At 38.3% G+C, this 25,040-nt stretch overlaps 7 protein-coding genes, 1 long non-coding RNA gene and 1 pseudogene across 15 annotated transcripts; 6 read left to right on the top strand and 3 right to left on the bottom strand.

Moving 5' to 3' along the window:
• The first annotated feature begins 28 nt into the window (after positions 1-28).
• On the top strand, positions 29-1,226 carry LOC9316251 (protein PXR1). The gene is made up of 5 exons (XM_002881972.2): positions 29-202; positions 297-364; positions 520-653; positions 746-881; positions 971-1,226. The coding sequence occupies exons 1-5, from the start codon at positions 49-51 to the stop codon at positions 1,094-1,096; spliced, it is 618 nt and encodes a 205-aa protein (XP_002882018.1). The 5' UTR covers positions 29-48; the 3' UTR covers positions 1,097-1,226.
• Positions 1,173-3,315, bottom strand: LOC9316250 (annotated as a pseudogene). The gene is made up of 5 exons (XR_002332911.1): positions 2,700-3,315; positions 2,333-2,617; positions 1,932-2,250; positions 1,634-1,834; positions 1,173-1,538 (listed from the first exon to the last, which is right to left on the bottom strand). The product of XR_002332911.1 is annotated as a cytochrome P450 704C1 (transcript).
• A 262-nt stretch (positions 3,316-3,577) lies between these two features.
• Positions 3,578-5,689, bottom strand: LOC9318084 (cytochrome P450 704C1). Its single transcript, XM_002880136.2, has 5 exons — positions 5,114-5,689; positions 4,743-5,027; positions 4,323-4,661; positions 4,041-4,241; positions 3,578-3,940 (listed from the first exon to the last, which is right to left on the bottom strand). The coding sequence occupies exons 1-5, from the start codon at positions 5,633-5,635 to the stop codon at positions 3,752-3,754; spliced, it is 1,536 nt and encodes a 511-aa protein (XP_002880182.1). The 5' UTR covers positions 5,636-5,689; the 3' UTR covers positions 3,578-3,751.
• A 170-nt stretch (positions 5,690-5,859) lies between these two features.
• On the top strand, positions 5,860-8,948 carry LOC9318083 (spastin). Of its 4 annotated transcripts, none has more exons than XM_021029926.1 (13): positions 5,860-6,007; positions 6,089-6,401; positions 6,495-6,574; positions 6,704-6,726; positions 6,937-7,177; positions 7,261-7,356; positions 7,429-7,544; positions 7,625-7,705; positions 7,868-7,991; positions 8,118-8,167; positions 8,257-8,383; positions 8,474-8,571; positions 8,659-8,948. In XM_021029926.1, the coding sequence occupies exons 2-13, from the start codon at positions 6,091-6,093 to the stop codon at positions 8,773-8,775; spliced, it is 1,464 nt and encodes a 487-aa protein (XP_020885585.1). In that variant the 5' UTR covers positions 5,860-6,007; positions 6,089-6,090; the 3' UTR covers positions 8,776-8,948. The 4 variants fall into 4 exon arrangements, with proteins under 4 accessions (XP_020885585.1, XP_002882017.1, XP_020885586.1 ...); XM_002881971.2 differs by having other exon boundaries at positions 5,861-6,007; positions 6,495-6,586; XM_021029927.1 differs by having other exon boundaries at positions 5,865-6,007; positions 6,339-6,401; positions 6,495-6,586.
• A 65-nt stretch (positions 8,949-9,013) lies between these two features.
• On the top strand, positions 9,014-10,711 carry LOC9316249 (serine/threonine-protein kinase Aurora-3). The gene is made up of 6 exons (XM_002881970.2): positions 9,014-9,303; positions 9,437-9,679; positions 9,816-9,911; positions 9,986-10,200; positions 10,289-10,361; positions 10,451-10,711. The coding sequence occupies exons 1-6, from the start codon at positions 9,163-9,165 to the stop codon at positions 10,559-10,561; spliced, it is 879 nt and encodes a 292-aa protein (XP_002882016.2). The 5' UTR covers positions 9,014-9,162; the 3' UTR covers positions 10,562-10,711.
• On the bottom strand, positions 10,631-13,105 carry LOC9318082 (growth-regulating factor 9). 3 transcript variants are annotated; one of them, XM_021029929.1, is made up of 5 exons: positions 12,762-13,102; positions 12,430-12,649; positions 11,595-12,074; positions 11,311-11,499; positions 10,693-11,221 (listed from the first exon to the last, which is right to left on the bottom strand). In XM_021029929.1, exons 2-5 carry the CDS (start codon positions 12,647-12,649, stop codon positions 10,812-10,814), a joined length of 1,299 nt encoding a protein of 432 aa, XP_020885588.1. In that variant the 5' UTR covers positions 12,762-13,102; the 3' UTR covers positions 10,693-10,811. The 3 variants fall into 3 exon arrangements, with proteins under 3 accessions (XP_002880181.1, XP_020885588.1, XP_020885587.1); XM_021029928.1 differs by having other exon boundaries at positions 12,430-12,643; positions 12,762-13,101; XM_002880135.2 differs by having other exon boundaries at positions 10,631-11,221; positions 12,430-13,105.
• An 830-nt stretch (positions 13,106-13,935) lies between these two features.
• Positions 13,936-15,700, top strand: LOC9318081 (fasciclin-like arabinogalactan protein 8). Its single transcript, XM_021029930.1, has one exon. It carries the CDS (start codon positions 14,195-14,197, stop codon positions 15,455-15,457), a length of 1,263 nt encoding a protein of 420 aa, XP_020885589.1. The 5' UTR covers positions 13,936-14,194; the 3' UTR covers positions 15,458-15,700.
• Positions 15,701-17,187: 1,487 nt separating this feature from the next.
• Positions 17,188-18,222, top strand: LOC110229357. The gene is made up of 2 exons (XR_002332752.1): positions 17,188-17,383; positions 17,476-18,222. It is a non-coding gene; the product is annotated as an uncharacterized LOC110229357 (long non-coding RNA).
• Positions 18,223-18,913: 691 nt separating this feature from the next.
• Positions 18,914-24,114, top strand: LOC9318080 (intracellular protein transport protein USO1). Of its 2 annotated transcripts, none has more exons than XM_021029408.1 (13): positions 18,914-19,490; positions 19,586-19,770; positions 19,869-19,972; positions 20,159-20,239; positions 20,394-20,497; positions 20,602-20,688; positions 20,841-21,043; positions 21,384-21,585; positions 21,670-21,720; positions 21,817-21,915; positions 22,021-22,080; positions 22,280-22,401; positions 22,697-24,114. In XM_021029408.1, exons 1-13 carry the CDS (start codon positions 19,233-19,235, stop codon positions 23,862-23,864), a joined length of 2,724 nt encoding a protein of 907 aa, XP_020885067.1. In that variant the 5' UTR covers positions 18,914-19,232; the 3' UTR covers positions 23,865-24,114. The 2 variants fall into 2 exon arrangements, with proteins under 2 accessions (XP_020885067.1, XP_020885066.1); XM_021029407.1 differs by having other exon boundaries at positions 22,277-22,401.
• The last annotated feature ends 926 nt before the right edge of the window (positions 24,115-25,040 follow it).

Below are 25,040 nucleotides of genomic sequence, written 5' to 3'. Positions count from 1 at the left end.
TTAAGAAAACAAGTTTGGGTATTGCTGCCCTCTAGAATAGAGAGAGAGATGGGAGGGAAAGGAAAAAAGAGGAGAGAGAAAAATTACCTAGCTGCTCACGGCGGACCGGCGAGACTTCCGCCGCCGCCTGATCGTTCGAAGCAAGATGATGTTCCTTCTAAGCTCCGTATTCTCATGAACTACACTTCTCCGTCTCCTCACGGTATATTATAACGATTAGAGTCGATTTTGTGTGTTGTTGTTGTTGTTGTGATTTCTCCTCTGTGACTGTTTGTTTTGTTATGTTCTTCCTTCAGATTCTACTAAACAAGTCGTAGAGAAGAAGGAGAAGATTAAGAAATCCCAAGTAGATGTTACTGCAACGGTATAGTTTTCTAACTTTTGGTTTTGTAATTTTGAATGGTGTTTTCTCATTATTCTCAGTATTCTGATATGAATTGATTCATGTTGAGGGAATGAGAATGTGATGGATAATTGTATAATCAAAAAGCTGAGGGATACACAACCTTGTCTGATCAGGAGAGTGAGGGAGATGATAGTGTTTTGGAGAGGAAGAAGAAAAAGAGAAAGAGAAATCAAATGACGGATCTTCGTTTCGAAAATGAACTTGCGGAGTTGGATGGTCGGTCTAAAAGGAAAGAGCGCAAGAAGAAGTAAGCATTATTCATTTCTCTTAATGGCCAAATCTTTCTTGGCTATGTGTTTAAGTTTAATGACTAGATGGAAATGTCCTACTTGAATGCAGGTATTGGGAGGCCAAGAAGCAAAAGAAGAATCAAGGAAAGACTGAAGATACCCTCCGTGAAAACTTCCCCAAGCATGAACAGATAAGATTTGGTGATGTTGTGCAAGCTCCACCTAAGTTGGCTGTGGTTCCAAAGGTATGTAGTCTCGCTATTGTTTCTAACTGTAAGAAAAACTCGGTTGTGCTATTGTTTCAAATTATTATATATGTATGTTCATTTGGCAGGCAAGAAAGTCTACTCTAAGTGCTTCCCAGGAGAGGCTGCGATTAGAGGCCATCGATGCTTACAGATCTCGCAAGGGATGGATCGCAAGACCAGGTGTTCCCATTCCTGCCGTTGTCATGCAATAAGATGGGCCATGAATGAAGTCTTTTTTGTAGTGCGACTTATCTGCTGTTTTTTTTGTACGAGGTGGCTGTAAAATAATACAATATTGTGTCTTGTTCATCAGATTCTAATATGATAGTTGAGTCATCCAAAGATCTATAAAAGCAGATTATTTAGTACAAGGAAATTCATTGGTGTCTTGTTCCACCTTTATTGAGAATATTTGACCAAAACTCATGGTGGCACTATAAAAGTATGGAAAGTGTTCTGGTTGAGTCAAGTGCTTGTCCTCGGGATTGCACAGAGATGGAGTCCTCCATCGACATGAAGTGTAAGCATCCTCTTGTAACACACCTTGCTGTTCTCATCAGCCATTTTGAAGCGAAAGAAGTGAAGAAGTGCCATTGATACTATCTTCATTTGCCGATATGCAAAATCCTTGCCTGGGCAGATTCTTGGACCAGCCTGCATACGCAGTCAAAGAAAGAAAACAACTTATGTATTAGATACGGATGCCTTACTCTTAACTACCTAGATTGTCAGCAAGAGAGTGTACAAACATGAAAACTTATGAATTTGAATGGTAATTCGGTTTGGAATACGCCGTCCTTGAGCCATCTCTCTGGCTTGAATTCCTCAGCATCTTGACCCCAAATGTAAGTCATCCTACCCATTGCATAGGCTATGTAGTAGACATTATCCCCTTTGCTCACTCTATGTCCATCTGGAAGAACGTCATCATTTCCTGCACACCTCATGTCCTTTGGAAGGACCAAGAAAGATAAAAAAAAAATCCACATTATTAGCTCCTAAAATGTTCAGGCCACAGAAGAATCCTTTAAGCGCTGGTTATTTTACCTCAGGCACAGGAGGGTAAAGCCTCAGAGTCTCAGACAAGGCCGCATGGAGATACTGCATCTGAGCAAGAGTCTCTTCGGTTACACTTCCAATGAAACCATTTACATCAGTTGTTATCTCTGATTTCTTGTACGATTTTCTCCTGAACAAGTGGGTTTTTGCAGAGCATGTACAAGAACCAAGAGAGAGATGCAGCGGTTGTGTCCTTACCAGCAACCATGAAATTCAAAATGATATCCCTCAGGTACTTATCATTCATGTTCTCCGGATCTTTCTCACTCTCGAGAAGAAATTTCGATAGCATGTCCTCTCTAACAGACTAAGGACAAGCAAAACATTTTTCAAAAGGTATAACCAACAGTAAATGCAATCGTTAACAGGATAAACTTTAGAGAACTCACAGTGTCATGTTCCTTGGAAAGCTCTTTCCTTTTAGTGGTAATGAGACTATAGACAAACTTGTCTATAGTAGCAATGCTCTTCTTGAGTCTAGACTCTGATCCAATGTTAAGAAAACATTTCAGCTTCCAAAGCGGGTCGGTGAACCTGGAACTAGTTGCAACGTTGCCTTCATCAAAAGCCTTCATGAACTCTTCCCCTTCTTCGCTAAACCCATCTAGACATCTTAACTCCACACCGAACCCAACATTAAAGATCGAGTCTATTGTACATCTCATCAACATATCCTAGCTCAAAAACAAAACAAGAAAGTATCCTTTTGAGTTACCAAACTTGGAAACAATGAGTCTGGTTTGTTTTGAAACGTACCTGAGCATCAAAAGGTTTTCCAGAGAGAGCAAACTCCGAAACAAAACTAACAAGCTTTGAAGCACTTGTCCGAAAAACAGAGTAGCTAAAATTTCTTAAAACTCTAGTAGAGAACTCAAAGCTCACGAGCTTCCTCTGTTGTTTCCATTTCTCTCCATCAACAGCAAAGATTCCATGTCCCAAAAGATCCGCAAGATTCTCTCTACCAACGGGTCCTTTACTATAGTTATCGAATCTTGTCTTGAGAATATGCTCCACGTTCCGAGGATCTGCAGTAAATATCTCGCTCTGTCCTGGACTCAAGAACCTGTAAGTAGGCTTTATCCTCGCGATCTCTGTCTCGTAATCGTATAATTTGTCGCTATGGAAGAAAAGATCAAAGATTGTGGCGTGTACTGGAGTATACCTCTTGTCGTTTCTGGATTTCCCGGTGAAGATTCTGATCGTGAGATAGAGTGCGAAAGACAGAACGATGAAGATCGTTGTTACTACTATAATCGCCATGCTCGTCAAAATCTCCATTGATTCACTTTTTTGGCTTCGAAGTTTTTTTTTTTCTTCTTGTCTGATTTTTTCAATCTTCCCGCTGCGAAGTCATTTGTCGACGATTCAACAATCACAAAAGTCAAGACGGATTTTTCAAGCCTCAAGGAAAAATTCTGAACCCTCTCTTTTACTCAGAGGGTCCGTGTGTATAACATCGTTTCCAGTTCCTCTGGTTTCATCAACTTTTAATCACTGGGAATTTTTATTTGATTTTGATTTCTCTCGGACATGAATTCGACATTCAAGCAAATCGGGGTGAGTGTAACCGATTCTGTCGTTTTGATGTTCTCTCATGTATTGTCTTTGTTTGTATAAATTTGGAAGTGATCGTGGATGCAAAAGTCGCACAATATGACTTTAGGCCTCAACTTTCTTTAGTAGCACGTTATCAGATTATACAAAGGACAACAGAAGATATGGGAAAAAAAAAGTGCTTTGTTTTAATTGAGTATACTACAATATAGTATTGATATGAAAAAGTTTTTTAGAGGTGTTCTTGCCAGTGTTCAAGTGCTTGTCCTCGGAATTGCGCATAGATGGAGTCCTCCTTCAACATGAAGTGTAAGCATTGTCTTGTAACACACATTGCTCTTCTCATCAGCCATTTTGAAGCGAAAGAAGTGAAGAAGTGCCATTGCTACTATCTTCATTTGCCGGTATGCGAAATCTTTGCCAAGACAGATTCTTGGACCAGCCTACATACATAGTCAAAGAAAGAAAACATCACTCAGGTGTTATTAGAAAATAATTTCTTACTCTTATCTACGTAGCTTGTTTGCAAGAGAGTGTACAAACATGAAAGCTTATAAATTTGAATGGTGATTCGGGTTGGAACACGCCGTCCTTAAGCCATCTCTCTGGCTTGAATTCCTCAGCATCTTGTCCCCAAATGTAAGTCATCCTACCCATTGCATAGGCTATGTAGTAGATATTATCCCCTTTGCTCACTCTATGTCCATCTGGAAGAACGTCATCATTTTCTGCATATCTCGTGTCCTTTGGAAGGACCAACAAAGATTAAGAAAAATATTAAAATGTTCAATCACAGAAGAATCTCTTAAAGACTGGTTATTTTACCACAGGCACAGGAGGGTAAAGCCTCAAGGTCTCAGACAAGGCTGCATGGAGGTACTGCATCTGATCAAGAGCCTCTTCGTTAATACTTTCAATGAAACCATTTACGTCGGTTGTTTTCTCGTGACTTGATGTCACATCTCTGATTTCTTGTACGATTTTCTCCTGAACAAGTGGGTTTTTGCAGAGCATGTACAAGAACCAAGAGAGTGATGCAGCAGTTGTGTCCTTACCAGCAATCATAAAGTTCAGAATTATATCTCTCAGGTACTTATCATTCATGTTCTCCGGATCTTTCTCACTCTCCACTAGAAATCTCGATAGTATGTCCTCTCTAACAACCTAAAGACAAGCAAAACATTTTCCAAAAGGTTTAACACCAGTAAATGCAATCTTTAAGAGGATAAACTCAAGAGAACTCACAGTGTTCTGTTCCTCAGCAAGCTCTTTCCTTTTTGTGGTGATTAGACTATAGACAAATTTATCTATAGTAGCAATGCTCTTCTTGAGTTTAGATTGTGATCCAATGTTGAGAAACCATTTCAGCTTCCAAAGTGGATCTATGTATCTGGAACTAGTAGCAACGTTACCTTCATCAAAAGCCTCCATAAACTCTTCCCCTTTTTTGCTAAACCCATCCAAACATTTTAACTCCACACCAAACCCAACTTTAAAGATGGAGTCCAATGTACATCTCATCAACATGTCCTACCCTCAAAACCAAACATAACAAAATATCCTTTTGAGTTTCCAAATTTGGAAATAATGAGTCTGGTTTTATTTCGAAAACTTACTTGAGCATCAAAAGCTTTTCCAGAGAGAGCAACCCCCGAGACAAAACCAATAAGCTTAGATGCATTTCTCCTAAAAACAGAGCAGCTAAAATCTCTTAAAACTCTAGTAGAGAACTCAAAGCTCGCAAGCTTCCTCTGTTGTCTCCATTTCTCTCCATCAACAGCAAAGATCCCATGTCCTAAAAGATCCGCAAGATTCTCTCTACCAGCAGGTCCTTTACTATAGTTATCGAATCTTGTCTTGAGAATATGCTCCACGTTCCGAGGATCAGCAGTTAATATCTCGCTCTGTCCTGGACTCAAGAACCTATAAGTTGGCTTTGTTCTCGCGATCTCTGTCTCGTAATCGTATAATTCGTCTCTGTGGATGAGAAGATCAAAGACCGTGGCATGTACTGGAGCATATCTCTTGTCGTTTCTTGATTTTCCGGTAAAGATTCTGATCGTGAGATAGATAGTGAAAGACAAAACGATGAAGATCGTTGTTGCTACTGTAATAGCTATGCTCGTCAAAATCTCCATTTCTTTTCTTTCTTCAAAGTCAACGAAAATATCTAAAGTACAAAGAGACAAAAGGTACCGTACAGAGATTTTGACATTTAACGGCGGCCACACGAAGAAGATGGTGAAAAAAAAAAAAAAAAAATAGAAATGGGCCACCGAGAAAATATAATTGGGCCTAATTAAATAAGTGTCGGCCTTGTAAAGCGAATTCGAACCTTCTTACCCACACAGAGGGTTAAGACTTTACCGTGTGCTGTTTTGTTCATCGTTTGCGTATTTTCGTGGTTTCCCCAGTTCATACGATTTCATCAAAATTCAATTCACTGGGTTTTGGTTTTGATTTCGATTCGATTCTTCTCGGACATGAGTTCAATATCTGAGCACAACATGGTGAGTGAAACCAATTTTGTCTTCTTGATGTTTATATGTTTAATTAAACTCGGAGGATGATCGATTTTATTGTTTGCTTAGATATGAGTTTTCTCAGAGGTATAATTGATTCGTTTAGCTCGATTCTCAACGAAGAATCTAAGCAAGATTCTAGTGTATCATCATCATCAACTTCTTCTGGTTCCATGAATGGTATCGATGGAGTTCCGGTTACTAACGAACGAATTGCGTATAAGCTTAAAGGATACTTCGATTTAGCGAAAGAGGAAATCGCTAAAGGTATTAGAGCAGAAGAGTGGGGTTTACATGATGATGCTCTTCTTCATTATAGGAATGCTCAGAGGATCATGAATGAAGCTAGTTCTACTCCTTCTCCTTCCTATATTAGTTCAAGGTATTGATAAGTTTGATTTGACTTTATATGATTTTGGTGAAAAAAGAGTTTTTTTTTTTTTTTTGGTGATGATTTTGTTGAATGATATGGTAGTGAAAAGGAGAAGGTGAGATCGTACCGAGAGAAGATTTCAAATTGGCAAAATCAAGTATCTGAAAGATTGCAAGCTTTGGGTAAGCGTACAGGTGATCAATTTCTGATTTTTGACTTTTTTACATAGAAATATGAAGAAGCACAAGTGAATTCACATTGACGCTTGTTTGTTTTGCTTGTTTCTGGCATCAATGGTGCTCATATTTTAGGTGTTGGAGTGTCTGAGAATAAGGTATTTGTCTTGCTTCTTTCTCTTCTTTTTGTACTTTGTAGTTTTTTGTGATATGTTTGCCTTTCTGAGTCTACTAACTGAGAATAAGGTATTTGTCTTGCTTCTTTCTCTTCTTTTTGTAGTTTGTAGTTTTTAGTGATATGTTTCTGTATTAGGATTGATTGTTTCACTGAATTTGTGAAGGCATTAATTGTATACTTGATTATGTAGAGAACCGTAGCATCTCCTTCTTCGGCTTCAGTTTCCTCTACAGCGTCAAGGTATAGAAAAACTTCATTGCAAAAGACTCCAGTTCCCAGAGGTGGCATTGCAACGGCAAAGAACCCTAAAGATGCTGCTGCAAGCCCAAAACCTGTGAAAGAATCTGGAAATGTCTATGATGATAAGTTGGTAGAGATGATAAACACAACAATAGTGGATAGAAGCCCGTCTGTGAAGTGGGATGATGTCGGTGAGTGGGATTGTTATGCTTTTCTTCTTGTTTTGCCTTTTCAACACAGTATGTGGAAACACACTTATGCTGAATTATTGCAGCTGGACTTGATGGAGCTAAACAAGCTTTATTGGAGATGGTTATTTTACCAGCAAAACGAAGGGATTTATTCACTGGTCTCCGAAGACCAGCGAGAGGTAACATTTGCTAGCTTGGTTTCTTCTTGATCTTCTCCAGTGCCGTCATTGGTAAAGTATCTTCTTTCTTAGGTCTGCTTCTCTTTGGACCACCTGGAAATGGAAAAACAATGCTTGCCAAGGCAGTCGCTTCCGAGTCACAAGCAACATTCTTCAACGTCTCAGCGTCTTCTTTGACGTCAAAATGGGTGTGTTCTTTTGTAACAAGCCTTCTTGAAATTATTTTTTCAATTCAGATAGACAAACTGACTTTACTGTATTGATTCAGGTGGGTGAGGCTGAAAAGCTAGTTAAAACGCTGTTTCAAGTTGCAATATCCAGACAACCGTCTGTTATATTTATGGATGAAGTATGTACCTTTTTTCCTTTCCAAGTCTTGTATGTTAACTAGGCAGAGAACACACTCTTACCGGAGTTCTAGACAATACCATATAAGTTTTTAACCGAAGTGTTTCCTAAAAATAAGATGCAGCCATTGGAACTAACCATGCTTGTTTTTGTTATATATCAGATAGATAGTATAATGTCAACAAGGTCGATCAGTGAGAATGAAGCAAGTAGAAGGTTGAAATCAGAATTCCTTATCCAGTTTGACGGTGTGACTTCTAATCCTGATGATTTGGTGATTGTCATTGGTATGATTTCTGCTAATTCAGTCCACATCAAACCCAATCTTCACTCTGTTTAACATCTCGGATCAGTTTACATATATTCTGTTTTTCCTTAACCCTATAAATTTACTTGGATATTATGTTTTGCAGGAGCTACTAACAAGCCACAGGAGTTGGATGATGCAGTGCTCAGGAGATTGGTAAGAACATTATTGTCATCAGAATTTTTATGTCCACCATTTCGTAGGAAAGTATCTGATTATTTACTTCGATTTTATCACTTTGTTAGGTGAAGAGAATATATGTACCATTGCCGGATTCAAACGTCAGAAAACTACTTTTTAAAACTAAATTAAAGTGCCAGCCTCACTCTTTATCCAATGACGACATTGATAAAATCGTCAAAGAAACCGAAGGCAAGCTTTATAGATTAATAGTACCAGCAGATATATTTAGTGGTGCGAGTCAAGTAACTGATAAGCATAACCTTTCCCTATGCTACGCAGGATACTCAGGAAGTGATCTTCAAGCATTGTGTGAAGAAGCTGCAATGATGCCAATCAGAGAACTCGGTGCAGATATTCTTACCGTCCAAGCAAATAAAGTATTAGTTAAATCTTAGTCTCTCTAATCAATTTTGAAGTATCTTTGAGTTTATAAGGTTTGATCAATAGATGTGTCCATGTAACAGGTAAGACCTCTACGATATGATGATTTTCGGAAATCGATGGCAGTGATCAGACCCAGCTTGAGTAAAAGCAAATGGGAAGAGCTTGAACGTTGGAACTCAGAGTTTGGCTCTAATTGAATTTCTCCTTGGATTGTTTGTTTCTGTTGTAAATTTGAGGTAGGTAGTTTATAATATATGGTTTAGAGTTAAAAAAAACAACAACAAAACAATCAAAACGTTTTACTCTTCAAAGAAGAAGATTAATATTATTAAGAGATGGGTAATGTGATTGTGGAGTGGGAGTTTCGAAATTTAGAGAGAGCTTGGAGGGTAATATCGTCATTTTAGTGTAAAAGAGAGACTCGGAATAAAGAAAAACTACGAAACGCTGCGTATTGGATGGGTTTGTTTCTTCTTCAGGGACTTTGAATTTCAAATTTAGACTATCCGCTCTCTTTATCTGAAAACTCAGGCTCTTGCTCTTGCTCTTGCTCTCTCGCCGTCGTCTGAGTCGTTAAAAGTACGATGATCGGAAAAATGAGTAAGAGATCGACAGAATCTGACGCTGGCGATACCGAGAAGCAATGGTCCCTGGCAGATTTCGAGATCGGGGGACCACTTGGAAAAGGCAAATTTGGTAGAGTCTATCTCGCCCGAGAAGCCAAGGTACTCATTTCCCTTCGATTATCTCGAAATGAAATGTTAGATAAGGGTCGAGATTTCACTCAATTTGAGCTTTTACTGTTATGGAAACCTAATTTTGTGAATCAACTGTTTTGGTTGCGGTTTTGGGATATAGAGTAAGTACATAGTGGCGCTGAAAGTGATATTCAAGGAGCAGATTGAGAAGTATAAAATTCATCATCAGCTTAGGAGAGAAATGGAGATCCAAACGAGTCTAAGCCACCCAAATATCTTGCGTCTTTTCGGTTGGTTCGATGACGATGAGCGGATTTTCTTGATTCTTGAGTATGCTCATGGTGGTGAGCTCTATGGTGTGCTCAAAAAGAATGGTCATCTTACCGAACAACAAGCCGCCACTGTGAGTCTCTTTCGCTCCCTCTTCCCTTTATCTCAATTTTGCCTGAAGATTATCATTTTGTTGCAATGCTTCTCAAACGCTGTGTAAACTTGCTTCATGTGGTGAAACTGATGGCTTTTTTTCTTGATGATTCAAGTACATTGCAAGTCTCAGTGAGGCACTGGCCTATTGTCATGGCAAATGTGTGATTCACAGAGACATCAAACCTGAAAATTTGTTGCTCGATCATGAGGTATGTGTGTTTGGTTATAGTTTTTGCGTTGAGAACTCAGGATATTCATCATTAGTATCGTCATATACATGCAGGGGAGACTGAAAATTGCTGACTTTGGATGGTCAGTTCAGTCAAGTAATAAGAGAAAAACAATGTGTGGAACCTTAGATTACTTGGCACCTGAGATGGTAGAAAATAGAGATCACGATTATGCAGTTGATAACTGGACTTTAGGCATACTGTGTTACGAGTTTCTCTACGGTAACCCTCCATTCGAAGCCGAGAGTCAAAAAGATACATTCAAGAGGTAAGAGAATATATTAGGCTTTTATCTTTGTGGAAATTACAGAATAAACTTAAACATCCGCTCCTGATGAATACTCACTGTTATGCAGAATTCTTAAGATTGATCTTAGTTTTCCTCTTACACCGAATGTTTCAGAAGAAGCCAAAAATCTTATCAGTCAGGTACACCCAAGCTAAAGCATACCCACAACGACTCTCTTGCTTGAATAGTTATTAAGCATTAACATATAGTTGTTTAAAATCTTTTGCAGCTTCTTGTTAAGGATCCCTCAAAACGGCTCTCCCTTGAGAAGATCATGCAACATCCGTGGATTGTCAAGAACGCAGATCCGAAAGGTGTGTGTGCCTCAATTGATGTTTGATGCTATTCTCCCAATCATAGGACTAGGAGCTTATATGTACGTATAACCTAATGTTATGAGAAGAATGTCTTAGAAGTTCAGCGAAAGCACATTCCATGTGATATATTGTCTCATTTCAGCACAATATAATCTAGCTAAAATTCGTGTCTCGATATTTTTTTGTGATTTGACTTCTTCTAACAACAGAAAGATCCATAGATAGAAACTCAAAACATCAAAACATTTGAACCTCGACAACATTTCTATGTTTCTAAACACCTGACGAAAACAAAGACAAGTACTCCTCATCGTCTTCTTCACCCCTTAAAGCTGTGTCAGTAATGGTAGTGTCGGTACTGTAACTACAACTGCTCTTCTCATCAGAAACTCGGGGCAGTGGAATTCCCATGACTGAAACAGAAAGCTTCTGGTCATCTCCATCTTTGCAAGACACAGATCTAGCAGCTGATTTCACAGTTAACGGACTAAAACCGCTACGCTCATGTAAGTTAGTAGTATCCACTGGATGCTTCTTCTTGATACCTCTATGCATGTGCTTATCGCAGTATTTCTGACCAGACAAAGCATCTTTGCTGCATCTCCACTTCTTCCCATCTGTTCTTCGGCACCTTCCTGGTTCATTATCTGTATCAACTCTTTGTAAACGAAACACACCACGTTCTACAACAAAGAAACAAGATATAAGACCAAAAAGCTCACTCATAAAAATCCCTACAAATGACGATAAGCTGAGGTATCAAAGGTGTTACCTTGAAGAACAGTATCTGGAGAAAAGTGGATACTAGAAAACAAGCCACCATTAACAACATTCATATTCTTCCATTCTCTGCTTCTTGCAATGATATCATTCTTCCGGTTACTTGAGAACTTTGCAGCTTCTAAGGAATTATCAGATACCTCGGGGAAGAACTTTTGAACAGAAGGTAAGTTCTCATCACCTGGTAATGGAACAATGGAACCTGGTCAATCCAAGGAACAGTGAAGAAATGAATTCTAAAGATATTTTTCTGTTGTGAGTCTGGTATCATAATACCTTGAAGAGGAACAACTCTTACACACAAACTCGACTCTTTTGTACTGATAAAGTCATCACAACTTATCTCCATATTCCTTCTGCTCCTGTCGCAGTAACTCACACTTTTGTTTGTGGATTCAGATATCACTAAAGACGGACGAATGACATCATCACAAGCTCTGGCACTAGGCAATGAAGCAATGGTAACTACCTGCGCATTACTAGAACCCGAGATTGTCCCACGAAGAACACTCTGACTATCGTTATTCCTGTCCAAACCACAAGTGTTGTCGTGTTTGGTTGACGACGAAGCAACCTCATAAGAAGATTCCACAAGCTTTCTTGAACGTTTACGGCCTCTATGCATGTGCCGTTCACAGTACTTCTCATATAGAAGGACCCTGTTCCTACACCGCCATTTCTTCCCATCTGTTCTCCTGCACCTTGTGGGTTCAGGTTCCACCGTGTCGATATGGTTTACTCCCTTATTACTCAACACTGCAACACAATCCCCAATAATCACAAAATCAAATTCAGACAATCAACTGTTAAAACGGGAACATAAACTCTAATAGATTAACTCATAGGTAACCAAAGACGTTGTGTATGTGAATCTTTTAACTCATCCAAATCAAAACCCAAGAGCCAAAATCATGTTTCAGGAAGTTAAATAAGCATAACCCATCAAGCTACTCCACATGAATACCTCAAAATTAGAACAATAACTTCTCTAGATTCTAAGGTCCAAGACTTACTATAGTAAGTGTATGTAAAAAATCTTCTAAATTAAGTTCTTTCTTATCTCCTAGCTCAAAAATCATGCAAATACTGCTAAGAATTTCAAGATATTTACGAGAAGAAGAGTGATAGTTGTAATTGGAGGAGGAAGAGAGAGCAAGGCTGTTCCAAATAGGCACCACAAGATGATGAGGCACACGAAGACCAGCCTCTATGTATCTATACACCAAAGTTTGCATCCGAAACTCCATTAACTGCGCCGCCTTCATCCACGGCCACTTCTTCCCCATCCTCTCCACCTCAACCTCCTCCTGCTCCATTTTAGGGCTCTGCATCTTCATAACAAAAATTGGTTTTAAAACTTTGTTTTCTAGGGAAGCTTTATTCAATTCCAAGAAAAAAGGAGACAGCTTTTGAAACTAGCGACACAGAGAAGCAAAAACCCACCTCCCAAGAAGAAAAAGCTTTAACACAAACCAAAAGATACTAAAACCTCTTGCTTTGTTCGCTTCTGTTTAAGAGAGAGAGAGAGAGAGAGAGAGAGAGAGTAAAAGAAAAACAGAGGAAAGACGAAGAGGCGAGTGTGAAGAGATTTAAAGGCAGTTGTCAGGTTTCTGACAAATGCGTCAGCGTTTTTCAGCCTTGTTTGAATACTTTTCGGACATTAAAAAAGTTGAGTTTCCCTCTTTAAACAATGACACACAGAGAGACTGATAACTCTCTGTCCAGCTGCTCCACTACATGTCCACATTCTTATTCCTCTATATGGGCCCATCTTATCATGAAAGGCCCATTACTACTACTCCATTAAGTTGGGCTCTACTCTTCTTCTTTTTTTGTTTTCTTTAATTATTCAAATTTTGTTGGTTCTCATTGGCTTTACTTATAACATTTCTGTTTCCTGATGCCTTTTCATCTTGGTCACATTTGTAATTATAAAAATCTAGATTTTTCAGTAGGCAGAAAAAATAACACACAAAGCAAAATACTTTATTTATAGTTAATAAGGAAAGTTTCATCATGTAATGCTGGTATCATATACTCTCACTCACTAGTGGTTTTTCTAATACTGACCACACGTGGAAAAGTAATGCTTTAACAGCTCAAAAAAATCGTGAACGTCGTGATTCAATATTATTGGTCCTCACCGAATTGTGGATAATTCTATCTATATTTAAATATGAACGTCGGCAACCAAAATAAGTACTATATAAAAAACATGTATTCATTTCTACAACCAGATTTTGAATCATACATATTAAAATGCAGTTGATTACATAATATCAAATAGTAATACAAACTACCAAACTATATTTATATTATATGTCATGGTCTTTACATATTATTTTCTACGATACAAAATGTCAGGTTTGAATCATTGATGAGTAAGATACATATTCTATTGCTCAAGCAACTAATCCACAAACAATTTTTGGTATATAAAACATTTCAGATAACAAAATAGATAACATTACTGAATACTGACCACCACAAATAAAACTCAACACTCTCGATCAATTTAGATGAAGAAAACGAGTATTTAGTCCGTGTAGAAGAAAAAGAAGCCCAAATCTCTTTATTTTGGTGAAGTTTAAACAATAAGACAATTAAATGGAATGGCCTCTTTTCTTCTTCCAGCTATGTCCGAAAAAGAACACATGGCCCCAATCCAACCCAACTCACTACTTATCTATAATACAACACACATTTCAAAAATAAAAGGCAAAATTAACTCTAGTCAAATATTATAACTTAACCATGGTTAACATTTAACCGTGGTTAATAATGATCTTTCTCTTTTAACTTCAGCTCTCTCTCACTCAGTCTTCTCCACTTCCTCTGCTCCACACTGACACTCAAAAACTCAAAACCGTCTCATCATGGCGGCGTCACAGACATTCTCACTCCTCGCCTTCACTTTCTCCCTCCTCGCCGTCGCTTCCACCGTGAGTAGCCACAACATCACTCAAATCCTCGCTGATTCTCCTGATTACTCTTCCTTCAACAGCTACCTTTCTCAGACGAAGCTCGCCGACGAGATCAACAGCCGCACGACGATTACAGTTCTCGTCCTTAACAATGGCGCAATGTCTGCTCTCGCCGGAAAACATCCTCTCTCCGTCATTAAAAGCGCTCTAAGCCTCCTCGTACTCCTCGATTACTACGATCCACTAAAACTCCACAAGATCTCCAAAGGCACAACTCTCTCCACCACACTTTACCAAACCACCGGAAACGCTCCCGGAAACCTAGGATTCGTCAACATCACCGATCTCAAAGGAGGCAAAGTTGGATTTGGCTCCGCCGCTTCAGGTTCCAAACTCGATTCATCTTACACCAAATCCGTTAAACAAATCCCTTACAACATCTCAATCCTCGAGATCGATGCTCCGATCATCGCTCCGGGAATTTTAACCGCTCCTGCTCCTTCCGCCGCCTTGTCAAACATCACCGGATTACTAGAGAAAGCCGGTTGCAAAACCTTTGCAAATTTGCTTGTCTCAAGTGGAGTTCTCAAGACTTACGAATCCGCCGTTGAAAAAGGCTTGACGGTTTTTGCACCGTCCGATGAAGCTTTTAAAGCTGAAGGTGTACCAGATCTGACGAAGCTCACACAAGCTGAGGTGGTCTCGCTCTTAGAGTATCACGCCCTCGCTGAGTATAAACCTAAAGGCTCATTGAAGACTAACAAAAACAATATCTCCACGTTAGCCACTAACGGCGCCGGAAAATTCGATCTAACTACCTCTACCTCCGGCGATGAAGTCATTCTCCACACCGGCGTTGCTCCGTCGAGACTCGCCGACACTGTGCTCGACGCTACTCCGGTTGTGATATTCACGGTGGATAATGTCCTCCTCCCTGCTGAGCTATTCGGAAAATCTAAATCTCCTTCTCCGGCACCGGCGCCGGAGCCAGTTACCGCACCGACACCATCTCCGGCGGATGTACCTTCACCCACCGCGGCTTCACCACCGGCACCTCCGACGGATGATTCACCTGAAAGTGCTCCTTCAGACTCGCCGACAGGTTCAGCGAACAGTAAGTCGGCTAACGCGGCGGTTGGCATGAGCACACCGTCGTTGTTCACCGCATTGGTCACTATCGCCGCCGTTGTCGTCTCCGTGTCTCTCTGCTCTTAGAACCTTTCGAATTCTCTTCGTAATTACGCAGACTGCCACTCCCTTTGTTTCTTTTTAATTTATTTTCTTTTAATTTTTATTTTTGTGGTTATGAGTTGTTGAGTTTGAAAACATGGGATTAGTGAGTGAGGTTTATTTAAATCTTTTGTTAATCACATTTTCATTATTGCTTTCACTGTTGATCTGATTGAGATCTTTGTCCTTCAACTTATTTTATTTAACTTCTTTTCCATTTTTGGATAATTTTTGTACCGACAATAATGCAGCAAACTAGAAGTTTACCTTTGAGGTTTATCAAAATTCTTAAAAAATTCTTAAAATCCCTACTTGGAACTAATTTAATGACTTTCTTTTGTTAAAGAACTACTTTATGATACAAGATCAATATAAGGTTTAGAATTTGACGTTTTCTCTCGTGTAGTGTTTGATTTAAAGATGCTTTTAGTATTATTTTTTAAAAATAAATTTTAGTTGGGTAAAATTCCTAGGCCCCATTTTTTTATTTTTTATTTTGTTGTTTTTAAACTTCGTTTAGAAAGCAAATTGAAACCTTATTTACCATCGCCGGCTAAACGCTAAGTTTTCCCGCGAAGCAACGAACAAAGCAACATTCCCACTTTAAGACTTAACTTAATTAAATTATTAATTTTAAAACGATGAGAATATTCCAGATTGTTTTAAACGATGTCGTTTTCACATGTACAAAACAAATTAAGGGGGTGTTATTGGTTTGGGATTTAGAAAGACTTTTAGTGACTTGATAATAAAGGATTTTAAAAGATTGTTAAAAAGTTTTATATTATCTTGATGATTTATTTTCCAAAATCTTGTAAAGTCTTTAAAACTTTTTTCCATAATCTTGTATACTCTTGATGACTTTTCCAAACTTTTCCTACAAAATATTTCCAAAATCTTGTCCAATTTTTATTAACGTCTAGTGACCATCTTCTATCTTCTATATAACATGTTCTGTGTAGGCCTGTTTTTCTTCTATATACTAGGTTGTTTATCAGAGTTACAGAGGTACGCTTCTTCTATCATAAACTCGCTTATGAATTTCGTGTGTCGATCGTTAGATTCTTGTATGCTCGTATAATATTTAATTGTTTTCATTGTGTTTGGATCTTTTGATTCTCTAGCACCAAAATCTATAAAATTTGCAAAAGTCAAGTGATGTGATACGTTTGGTTTAATAATATATACATGCGGAGATTTGCTTATGCTGTGATACGTTTGGTTTTGTGACAAGTCAATGGTCTTTTTTTTTTGATACGTTTGATTTGCTTATCATGATCATAATAATTCATAAGTGTAGATGTGATACGTTTGGTTTAATATTAGGATGTTTGAATGTGAAAAAAATGTCAATAAGATTTGCTTAGTCAAAGATAAGTTGTTTGAATATCGGACATCCTTATGTTTTATATTCATCTGTAACAAATGCTTTTAGTCAATGGGAGATTCCCAAAAGAGTAAGGAAAATGGTCCATACAATCAATGGGGACCAGAGGAGACAAAATTGTTGGTAGAGTTACTTGTTGATGCAGTTCACCGAAATTGGCGTGATAATAGCGGTATCTTTAGCAAGCTAACGGTGGAGCAAAAGATTTATGCATTACACAGAAAATTGTTACCTCTCTTTTGTTAATATGACTATTAATATCATTGCTATCATATATGAATTTCAGAAAAATATTATCTAGTTGATTGTGGATTTGCAAATCGACGCAATTTTTTAGCTCCGTTCAGAGGTACAAATTAAAGTATCATCTACAAGACTTTAGAGGTCAAGGTTGTGATCCTAGTAATCAAAATGAGTTATTCAACTTGCGTCATGCATCTTTGAGAAATGTGATCGAGAGAATTTTTGGTATCTTCAAATCTCTCTTTTTGATTTTCAAATCAGCACCGCCTTTTCCTTTTAAGGTACAAGCAGAACTTGTATTAGCTTGTGCTGGATTACATAACTTTCTTCGTAGAGAATGTCGGTCCGATGAGTTTCTTCCCGAAGAATACAGTGACAACGACGAAGAAAACAATGAGAGCCACGAAGAAAACAATTATGAGGAAAATGGAGATACGGGACCTCTCCAATCTCAACAAAGGGAATATGCTAATAATTGGAGAGACACAAGCTGCTAGTATGTGGGCAGAAGCTACAGGAACATGGAGCATACCATGAAGATCATGAAGTTTTTATTTTCAAATATTTTTCTCTTCTTTGCCTGTGTTGGATTAAGGGGTGACAAAGATCTTGGTTTGTTTGGTTTCATTGTTTGTGACGAAGCTTGCTATCTTTGAGCAAACTTTTGATTTTCTTTTTATAATAAGTTTTTATTTACCAGAGAGTTGTACTAATTTGGTTCTTCGATTTTGCGGTTTTGAGTCTTGATAGTCTTGTTTTTGCTTCATCTTCTTCCTTTGATATCTTCTGATTCAGACCTCGGTTTGGAGATCTAAAAGTTGTTCTGAAATCTTGAGATCAAGATATTTCCAACCGTATAAAGATGAGCTTCTGATTCCTTGTGAGTCGACTTGAGAAAAAGTTTGAAGTTGGGGCACTTCAGCTTCGTCGCTCTGTTCTTAGGTCTTGGTAGATTGGTCATAACTTTCAGACCGTGACAGCAAATGACGTTCCGCTTTTTCCTATAGCTTCGTATATCTCTCTACTATTTTTCAACAAAGTTTCATATTTTTCTGGGTTGTTTTGATAACCCTTTCAGTCTTTGAACCAGAACACGTCTGTTCTGTTATCCTTCTTCTTCTTTTTTGGTTTTTTTGTTTTTTGTCTTTGTCTTTGTCATCTATTTGTCCACCGCTTCATCCTCTTGAATATTCGCAATTTGGCCCATTCATTCACCAATCAAACACAAACCCAACAAATAGAAAACTGTTTATTAAGCGAAGACAAATAGATGACCAAGACAAAGACAAAAAACACAAACAGATCATATCATCTCATAAACAGATGTCTTTGTCTCCTCCATTCCCCAATTTTGGAACTTGAAATTGCTGGAGAACAGGAGAAGCAGCGACGGAGACGATTCCGGTGTCAAAGATTGCTGACATATACAAAGTCATGGACTCTATTCACAATCTCTCTATTTTATGGGGGAGTTTTCATGACTTTTTTTATGAAAAAAATTATATAAAATCCTAAACCAATAACATAATATTTTAATTTATCAACAATCCAAGATTCTTTTGTTTTAATTGAATAACACAAAACTTTTAATGACTCTATAAAACTCTTAATCCAATAACACTAGATTTATAAAAATTTTATATTACTTTTTATAAATCTCAAACCAATAACACCAAATTGTAATAGAGTTTTTAAAAGTCTTGATTGAATAACAACATATTCTACATAACTTTTAAATTCATTAAAAGTCTTTCTAAATCCTAAACCAATAACATCCCCTAAACCAATGAATGGGTCTACATTGTCGAGGGTTGGGAGAGGTGGCCCAGTTATATTTATTAAGAGAGTGAAAAGCCCGATTTCTTTCATCTCTTGACACCGACACTTCTTTAAACGATGGAAACGTTTCTTTATTCCGAGAACACAAACCCTATCGTTCTTAACTCCATAAAACAACAAACAGTTCTTATTTCCATTCAACGAACGACAGAGCGTTTAGACATCAGTCTTCCTCGAGAAGCTTTACCAACAGAGAGACTCGTGACAGCACAAAACCCCTTCACTCACTGGCGTATTTGACAGTTAGGGTTTCAAAATCCCCGCCATTTTTCTTCTATAATCGGCGTATTAATGGCGTCTACGGCGGCTGAACAAGACGAGAGAAAAGTTGCATCGGTAGCATCGAACGCGAGCCAGGACATCAAAACGGCTGCTGCTGCATCGCGGATCAATAGCCAAAACGGCACTTCTCCATCTCCATCGCTCAACTCCAAGGATTTCATCGTCTCCTCCGCAGCTAACATCGCTTCTCAGCCGTTACAGAACTACGATTCGAACGTTTGGGGAGTCCTCACCGCAATTTCAAGCAATGCTCGCAAACGCCGGCAGGTGCGTTTCTCTCTTAAAACTTCTAGTCTTGTCGAATTCCAAATTTTGATTCTCGTCGAAAGTTTGATTTGGGTTCCTGATCAATGGATTTATAGGGCATAAACATACTTTTGACTTCTGATGAGCACTGCTTAGGACGGCTTCCATGTCACGCTAGTTATCAGATAGAATCAAATGCAATTAGTGGGAATCACTGTAAGGTATACCGTAAGCGGGTCACAGGCGGTGATGGGGATAATACTTCTAGCTGTGATGTATCTGTCTTTGTGGTAGACACAAGGTTAGTGAGCTTCTCTTCTGTTTCAATTGTGTGATTCATTTTTCTCTGCAGTTGTAAAATGTAGGCTTTATTTATGTCTTCGGTTTTCTTTGATTCAGTACAAATGGTACGTTTCTCAATTGGCAGAGGTTAAAAAAGAACGGCCCTGAAGTCAGGGTTCAGCACGGTGACATCATATCGCTTGCTGTTCCTCCAGAGCATGGTAAGATAAGTTTTCTGTGTCTTAGCATTGTGAATTCATATCTCACCTTTTATCACTTGTTTTAGGGCTAAATGGTTAAGCTGATTTGTTTTGTTTGGGTTACCGGTTACTATAATGTTTCCTGTTTTATGCCCATTTTTCCAGATCAATTAACATGTTAACACTAGACCTCTGCATTTTTTTCAGAGAAGGCATTTGCATTTGTATACCGCGAAGTACTTGGTAATAATCCTGCACTTTCCTGCATGAACAGAAAAAGAAAAGCAGGTACGAGTCACGAAGGTCAACACATTTTTTTTCTTTTTGCTCTAACTTTCCATCTATATATAACTGAGGAATGGCATGTCTCAGGGCTCTTTTTTCACCACTATATAGAATATCTTTTTTTTCACTTATGATCTGTGTTTTTGCTCATGTGAAGAGGATACTACATGTGAAATTAAGAGGCAGAAGGGCATAGGGATTGGTGGTCCCAATGGTCCAATATCTCTAGATGATTTTAAGAGCCTCCAGCGTTCAAACACAGTATGTTCATCATTGATGTTGGTTTCCGTTATTAGATGTAAGGGATTGTGTCAATCTTGATGTCATTCTCAACTTTTTTGTCAACGAATCAATGTTGTATTCAGGAACTGAGGAAGCAATTAGAAGCACAGGTGCTTACCATTGACACTCTGCGTAATGAGTCCCGCTCAATTGTGGAGCACCATGAAAGTGTATGTTGAGTTTTTCTTTGAATCTTTGTTGTGGCCGGGGGTGGTTTTGTTATGTTAAATGCTGTTGCAAACGATAAAAACCAACAATAATCATGTTTGAGTGATTGATGGATTATTTGAGTATCTTTACTGATATAACTTTGCATTTGCAGGAAATAAAACAGATAAAAGAATCCACTGCAAAATCATTTCATAATGAACTGATTGAGCTGCGTGATCAATTAGATACTAAGCAGAAGGAACTGGCGCAGGCCAACAAATTATCAGCTGAACAGAAGAATTCCATAGATGAACTTGGTGAGAGAGTAAGCGCTTCTTTGCAATCTCTCAGTGAAGCAAATGAAGTAATTAAAAGGTAAACGGAATGTTTTTCCCTTGTTGATTGTTAGATCATATTTTATGCAAGTATTGTGACAAGTTTAATTTACCTGTCCCAACAATGATCTGATTAAAACCATCTTTCACTTCGAAATGTTTCACTTCGGTCTTTTTTGGCAACAACATATAGCTTAAAAATTTATATACACTGCTTCTTTTGGTCGTGAATTGGTCTGTGAGTATGAACTGTTTCTTGTTCAAATCACTTTCTTCATATTGAGTTGTGTGACCTTTCTGGAATATCTTATGTGACTATGCTTTCATAGCCTGAGCATTGCAAATATAACCTTAAGGAAAAAAATACATCTTGCTTTCAGTCAAAAGGCATCCATAGCTGAGCTGAAGACAGGGTTGGATGAAGAGAGAAATCAAAGAAGAGAGGAAAGAGAAACTGCCGTTGCTGAACTCAAAGCTGCGATGCATAGATGCCAAATTGAAGCTCAGGAAGAATTGAAAAGATTTTCTGATGCTGCTATGAGACACGAGAGGGAACAACAAGAAGTAATCAACAAAATGAAGGTATGAATAGACTTAGTTGTGTGAAGTAACGTTTCTCATTATTATGCCCTTCGAATAAGACAGTTTGCTTGGCCAATATTTTAGGAGTCAGAGAAAGAAAGGTCAATGCAAGTGGAAACATTGATGTCGAAATTGGTATGTTTTTGTAAATGTTTTTCATAATTAGCCTCTTGATCACAAAAACCTTGTACGCGTATATTTTAATTTGACAATTTTTGTGGTGTTTTATAGGAAGATACGAGGCAGAGGTTGGTCGATTCTGACAATAGAAACCGTCAGCTAGAAGCTCAAGTGTCTGAGGAGCAGCTTGCTTCTGCTAATGCACAAAAAGTACCTGACCTGAATGCAATTTCTTCCTTATTCTGCATGGTTCTTTTTTCTCTTTTATTTCTGTACTAACGGGTGCATTTGTTGCAAAAAATTCCTTTGGAGCAGAAATTGGAAGAACTTGACCTTGAAATAAAAAGACTGCAAAAGGATCTGGACAGTGAAAAGGTAAGAATGGAAACAAATTTTTGTGCCTTATACTTTTTCCCCAGTTTTACATTAATGACATGCTTCTGTTTCCTACCTTGGATTTCTGCTACGGAAATATGATACCATGTTTTTACAGATCGTGGACACGTAGCTGAGATTTTTTTTGCGTCCTCTCCATAGTATGTTTAAGCTGAGACTGTCTTTGTTATGTTAGCAGGCAGCTCGAGAAGAAGCATGGGCGAAAGTGTCTGCCTTAGAGCTAGAGATAAGTGCTGCTGTTCGAGACCTTGACGTCGAAAGACAGAGACACCGTGGTGCAAGGGAAAGAATCATGCTCCGGTAAGAACATCGACATGCATGGTACTATAACGTTAGGCTGCTATTTCTAGTGTATATGATTGGTTGGGTAACCTACTTTCTGTTTAACATCTTCAACCGTCAATGGTGAAAACAACACATGCATGTTTTTTTTTTCTTTTAAGTTTGTGTATTGTTTAGTGCTTCTGTACAGTTCTTTTGCTGTCTAGATTCCCTGATTGGGAGGTAGTTTCTTGTTGACAGTGTTACCTTAAACTATTAAATTTCACGCAAGTTTGATTGGTCTAACATATTGACACACGGAATCTTCATGTAGTGAAACTCAGATGCGGGCATTTTATTCTACGACTGAGGAGATCTCTGCTCTGTTTGCAAAGCAGCAGGAACAGCTCAAGACTATGCAGAGAACTCTGGAAGATGAGGATAATTGTGACAATACTTCACTAGATATTGATCTTAATCCAATAAACAGAAGTCCCAACAGAGCTAATACGCAGGAAGATAAAAGAGCAACTTACCATTTGAATTGTGCTGCCAGGGCAAGCTCGTCCACTTCAGGGCAAAGGTCTACCAGAAATGAAGTTTTGGATACGTCATGTGAAGATGCAGATGCTACCCAAAAGCATGATTGTGAAATCATGAGTCAGGAAGGCCAAAACACCCAAGAAGCAGAGTATCCAAGCTCTGAAAAGGTCGCAAAGGGTGGCTTTGGCTCAGATATAGAAGGTGTTGGTACAGCACCCACTTCGGGAACAGACCCTGTAGGAACAGAGCAAGTTAATGAAACTCAAAGTCCAGGAAATGATTATGAGAGAAATGGTCATCTGAGGAACTCGCTTATTTTAGCTGGTGATACAATGCAAATAGATTGTGAAACTCAGGTACATGAAAGTGTTCAGAATGATGGAGCTGTTCTCTTGTTAAGGAACCCGAACGATCAAAGGGATACGCAAGACACAGAGGGAGTAGGCACTATAAGGACGTCGGATCTTCTAGCTTCTGAAGTTGCGGGGAGTTGGGCTAATAGCACGGCTCCTTCTGTACATGGAGAAAACGAAACTGAAAGAAGTAGAGAAGATGAAGAGAGTCAGACTCAAAAAATCAAGGAAGTGACCATAGTACAGGATTCTGCTGGTCAGATAGGCGAAAGCCAAACTAAACCGACAAGTCCAGGGGTCCTGGTCACTAAGAAGGATGATGCTGAGCCTGAGCGTGGAGTTATTAACGAGGCAGTGGGGATCATTGATCAAGGGAAGATAAAACATGGTACTGGTTCGGACTCAGAGACAGAGAGTTGTTCGGAATCTGATGATGATCATGAGAAGGAAAAACACAATCCTGTCTCAGACTCTGATACAGAGGGTTCTGATATGAAGGATGACAAGGGATCACTCTCTTTGGATCCCGATACAGAAGAAAGCCATGAAGCTGATGGGGATCAGAAACAAGTGGACACCATGGATGAAGACGATAAAGCTACTTAGCAAGGTTTCCTTTTCAAAATCTCATTCTCAGTTAACAGATTCATGATTTTACAGTCTTTCCAAATCCCTCTTTGTTTTGTATTCGTACACACCGGGCTCATTTTTTCGTTTACATTAGAAGTAGGATGTAGATAACGCAGGACAAATGGTAAGTTTGTAGCACGAGGAGTTATAATTTACGTGGAATGCAAAGCTAAACGAAGTGATTAAAAAATTTGAAAGTTTAAGATGTGTCTACTTCAGAAAAAAATCTCTCCATAATGTGATGCAATGATATCAAAGATAGAATGAAGGGGAAAGGAGGTGGCTAAGCTAGAGATGAGATGGGGCTAAAAATAGACAGCAAAAAGAGTTAGTCAGAGGAATCATCAATGGAAAATCTGAAATTAAAAGAGAGGCTTTGATGGTGAAAGGACCAAGAGAAGCTCCTTTTACCACCATTTCATCATTATAGAAACAGTAGCAACTCCAAAACTTACCCTCCAAACTCTAATCAATTTCTTGTCATTTTTATGATCTCTTTAGTGGTAAAAAAACTCTTAGGTTTGATTGAGAAGATCCATTGTTGTCTATGGGATACTCAAAAGGATGGGTATCAATGATAGTTGATATAATAATAGAGTTATAACAACACATTATAACAAGTTTTGAACACTTTATAGAGAGAAGCGTGGATGGGGTTTCATTTCGGTGTTGACTATCACCTCCAATTCCATTGATGCCTCTTATTACTAGTTTGTCTTTGCATTTTGGTTTCTATGAAAATATCAATACAAGAAATGAGTAGAGTTTATAGTGGTCCTAGTCCTTGCCCTCATCAATTTATTTTTTTTTTTCTCCATATATATCATCAATACATGTAATGAGTATTTTTTTTTTTCTTTTTTGTCAATGAGTAGCTTGATATTTTTATTGAATGGTTACGAAATTTAGCTTAGTATATATCCATGTTTCCCATGAAACTATTTTTAAGTGTTTCTTCTTCTTTTTTTCTTGCTGGAATTTGTAGAAATTTAAGATGGTAAAATATAGTTAGAAGATTGGTAAAAAATAAATTATAGTTTGAAGAATATGGAGTATAATTGATTGGGCTATAAGAAGAAGAAGGGGGAGTATAATTGATTGGGCATGTGCATGTGGAATTTGGGTTTGAAAATAGCCCACAAGATTCATAAT

Source organism: Arabidopsis lyrata (assembly GCF_000004255.2).
Source record: "Arabidopsis lyrata subsp. lyrata unplaced genomic scaffold ARALYscaffold_4, whole genome shotgun sequence".
In the NCBI taxonomy this organism is placed as follows: domain Eukaryota; kingdom Viridiplantae; phylum Streptophyta; class Magnoliopsida; order Brassicales; family Brassicaceae; genus Arabidopsis; species Arabidopsis lyrata.
The sequence above is the reverse complement of the archived record's forward strand: the minus strand, read 5'-3'. Positions and strand labels throughout refer to the sequence as shown.

Coding starts and splice junctions, on each gene's coding strand:
- LOC9316251 (XM_002881972.2), top strand. CDS start 49: ATGGGAGGGAAAGGAAAAAAGAGGAGAGAGAAAAATTACCTAGCTGCT. Junction 203..296: donor CACTTCTCCGTCTCCTCACG/GTATATTATAAC, acceptor TTCTTCCTTCAG/ATTCTACTAAACAAGTCGTA. Junction 365..519: donor AAGTAGATGTTACTGCAACG/GTATAGTTTTCT, acceptor TTGTCTGATCAG/GAGAGTGAGGGAGATGATAG.
- LOC9318084 (XM_002880136.2), bottom strand. CDS start 5,635: ATGGAGATTTTGACGAGCATAGCTATTACAGTAGCAACAACGATCTTC. Junction 4,662..4,742: donor TTGCTGAGGAACAGAACACT/GTGAGTTCTCTT, acceptor GCTTGTCTTTAG/GTTGTTAGAGAGGACATACT. Junction 3,941..4,040: donor TCAAATTTATAAGCTTTCAT/GTTTGTACACTC, acceptor CTATGTATGTAG/GCTGGTCCAAGAATCTGTCT.
- LOC9318083 (XM_021029925.1), top strand. CDS start 6,064: ATGATCGATTTTATTGTTTGCTTAGATATGAGTTTTCTCAGAGGTATA. Junction 7,992..8,117: donor TGATTTGGTGATTGTCATTG/GTATGATTTCTG, acceptor TATGTTTTGCAG/GAGCTACTAACAAGCCACAG. Junction 8,572..8,658: donor TTACCGTCCAAGCAAATAAA/GTATTAGTTAAA, acceptor TCCATGTAACAG/GTAAGACCTCTACGATATGA.
- LOC9316249 (XM_002881970.2), top strand. CDS start 9,163: ATGATCGGAAAAATGAGTAAGAGATCGACAGAATCTGACGCTGGCGAT. Junction 9,680..9,815: donor CCGAACAACAAGCCGCCACT/GTGAGTCTCTTT, acceptor TGATGATTCAAG/TACATTGCAAGTCTCAGTGA. Junction 10,201..10,288: donor CAAAAAGATACATTCAAGAG/GTAAGAGAATAT, acceptor ACTGTTATGCAG/AATTCTTAAGATTGATCTTA.
- LOC9318082 (XM_002880135.2), bottom strand. CDS start 12,655: ATGAAGATGCAGAGCCCTAAAATGGAGCAGGAGGAGGTTGAGGTGGAG. Junction 12,075..12,429: donor CAACTATCACTCTTCTTCTC/GTAAATATCTTG, acceptor ATTGTGTTGCAG/TGTTGAGTAATAAGGGAGTA. Junction 11,222..11,310: donor TCCAGATACTGTTCTTCAAG/GTAACACCTTTG, acceptor TCTTTGTTGTAG/AACGTGGTGTGTTTCGTTTA.
- LOC9318081 (XM_021029930.1), top strand. CDS start 14,195: ATGGCGGCGTCACAGACATTCTCACTCCTCGCCTTCACTTTCTCCCTC.
- LOC9318080 (XM_021029407.1), top strand. CDS start 19,233: ATGGCGTCTACGGCGGCTGAACAAGACGAGAGAAAAGTTGCATCGGTA. Junction 19,491..19,585: donor ATGCTCGCAAACGCCGGCAG/GTGCGTTTCTCT, acceptor ATGGATTTATAG/GGCATAAACATACTTTTGAC. Junction 19,771..19,868: donor GTCTTTGTGGTAGACACAAG/GTTAGTGAGCTT, acceptor TCTTTGATTCAG/TACAAATGGTACGTTTCTCA.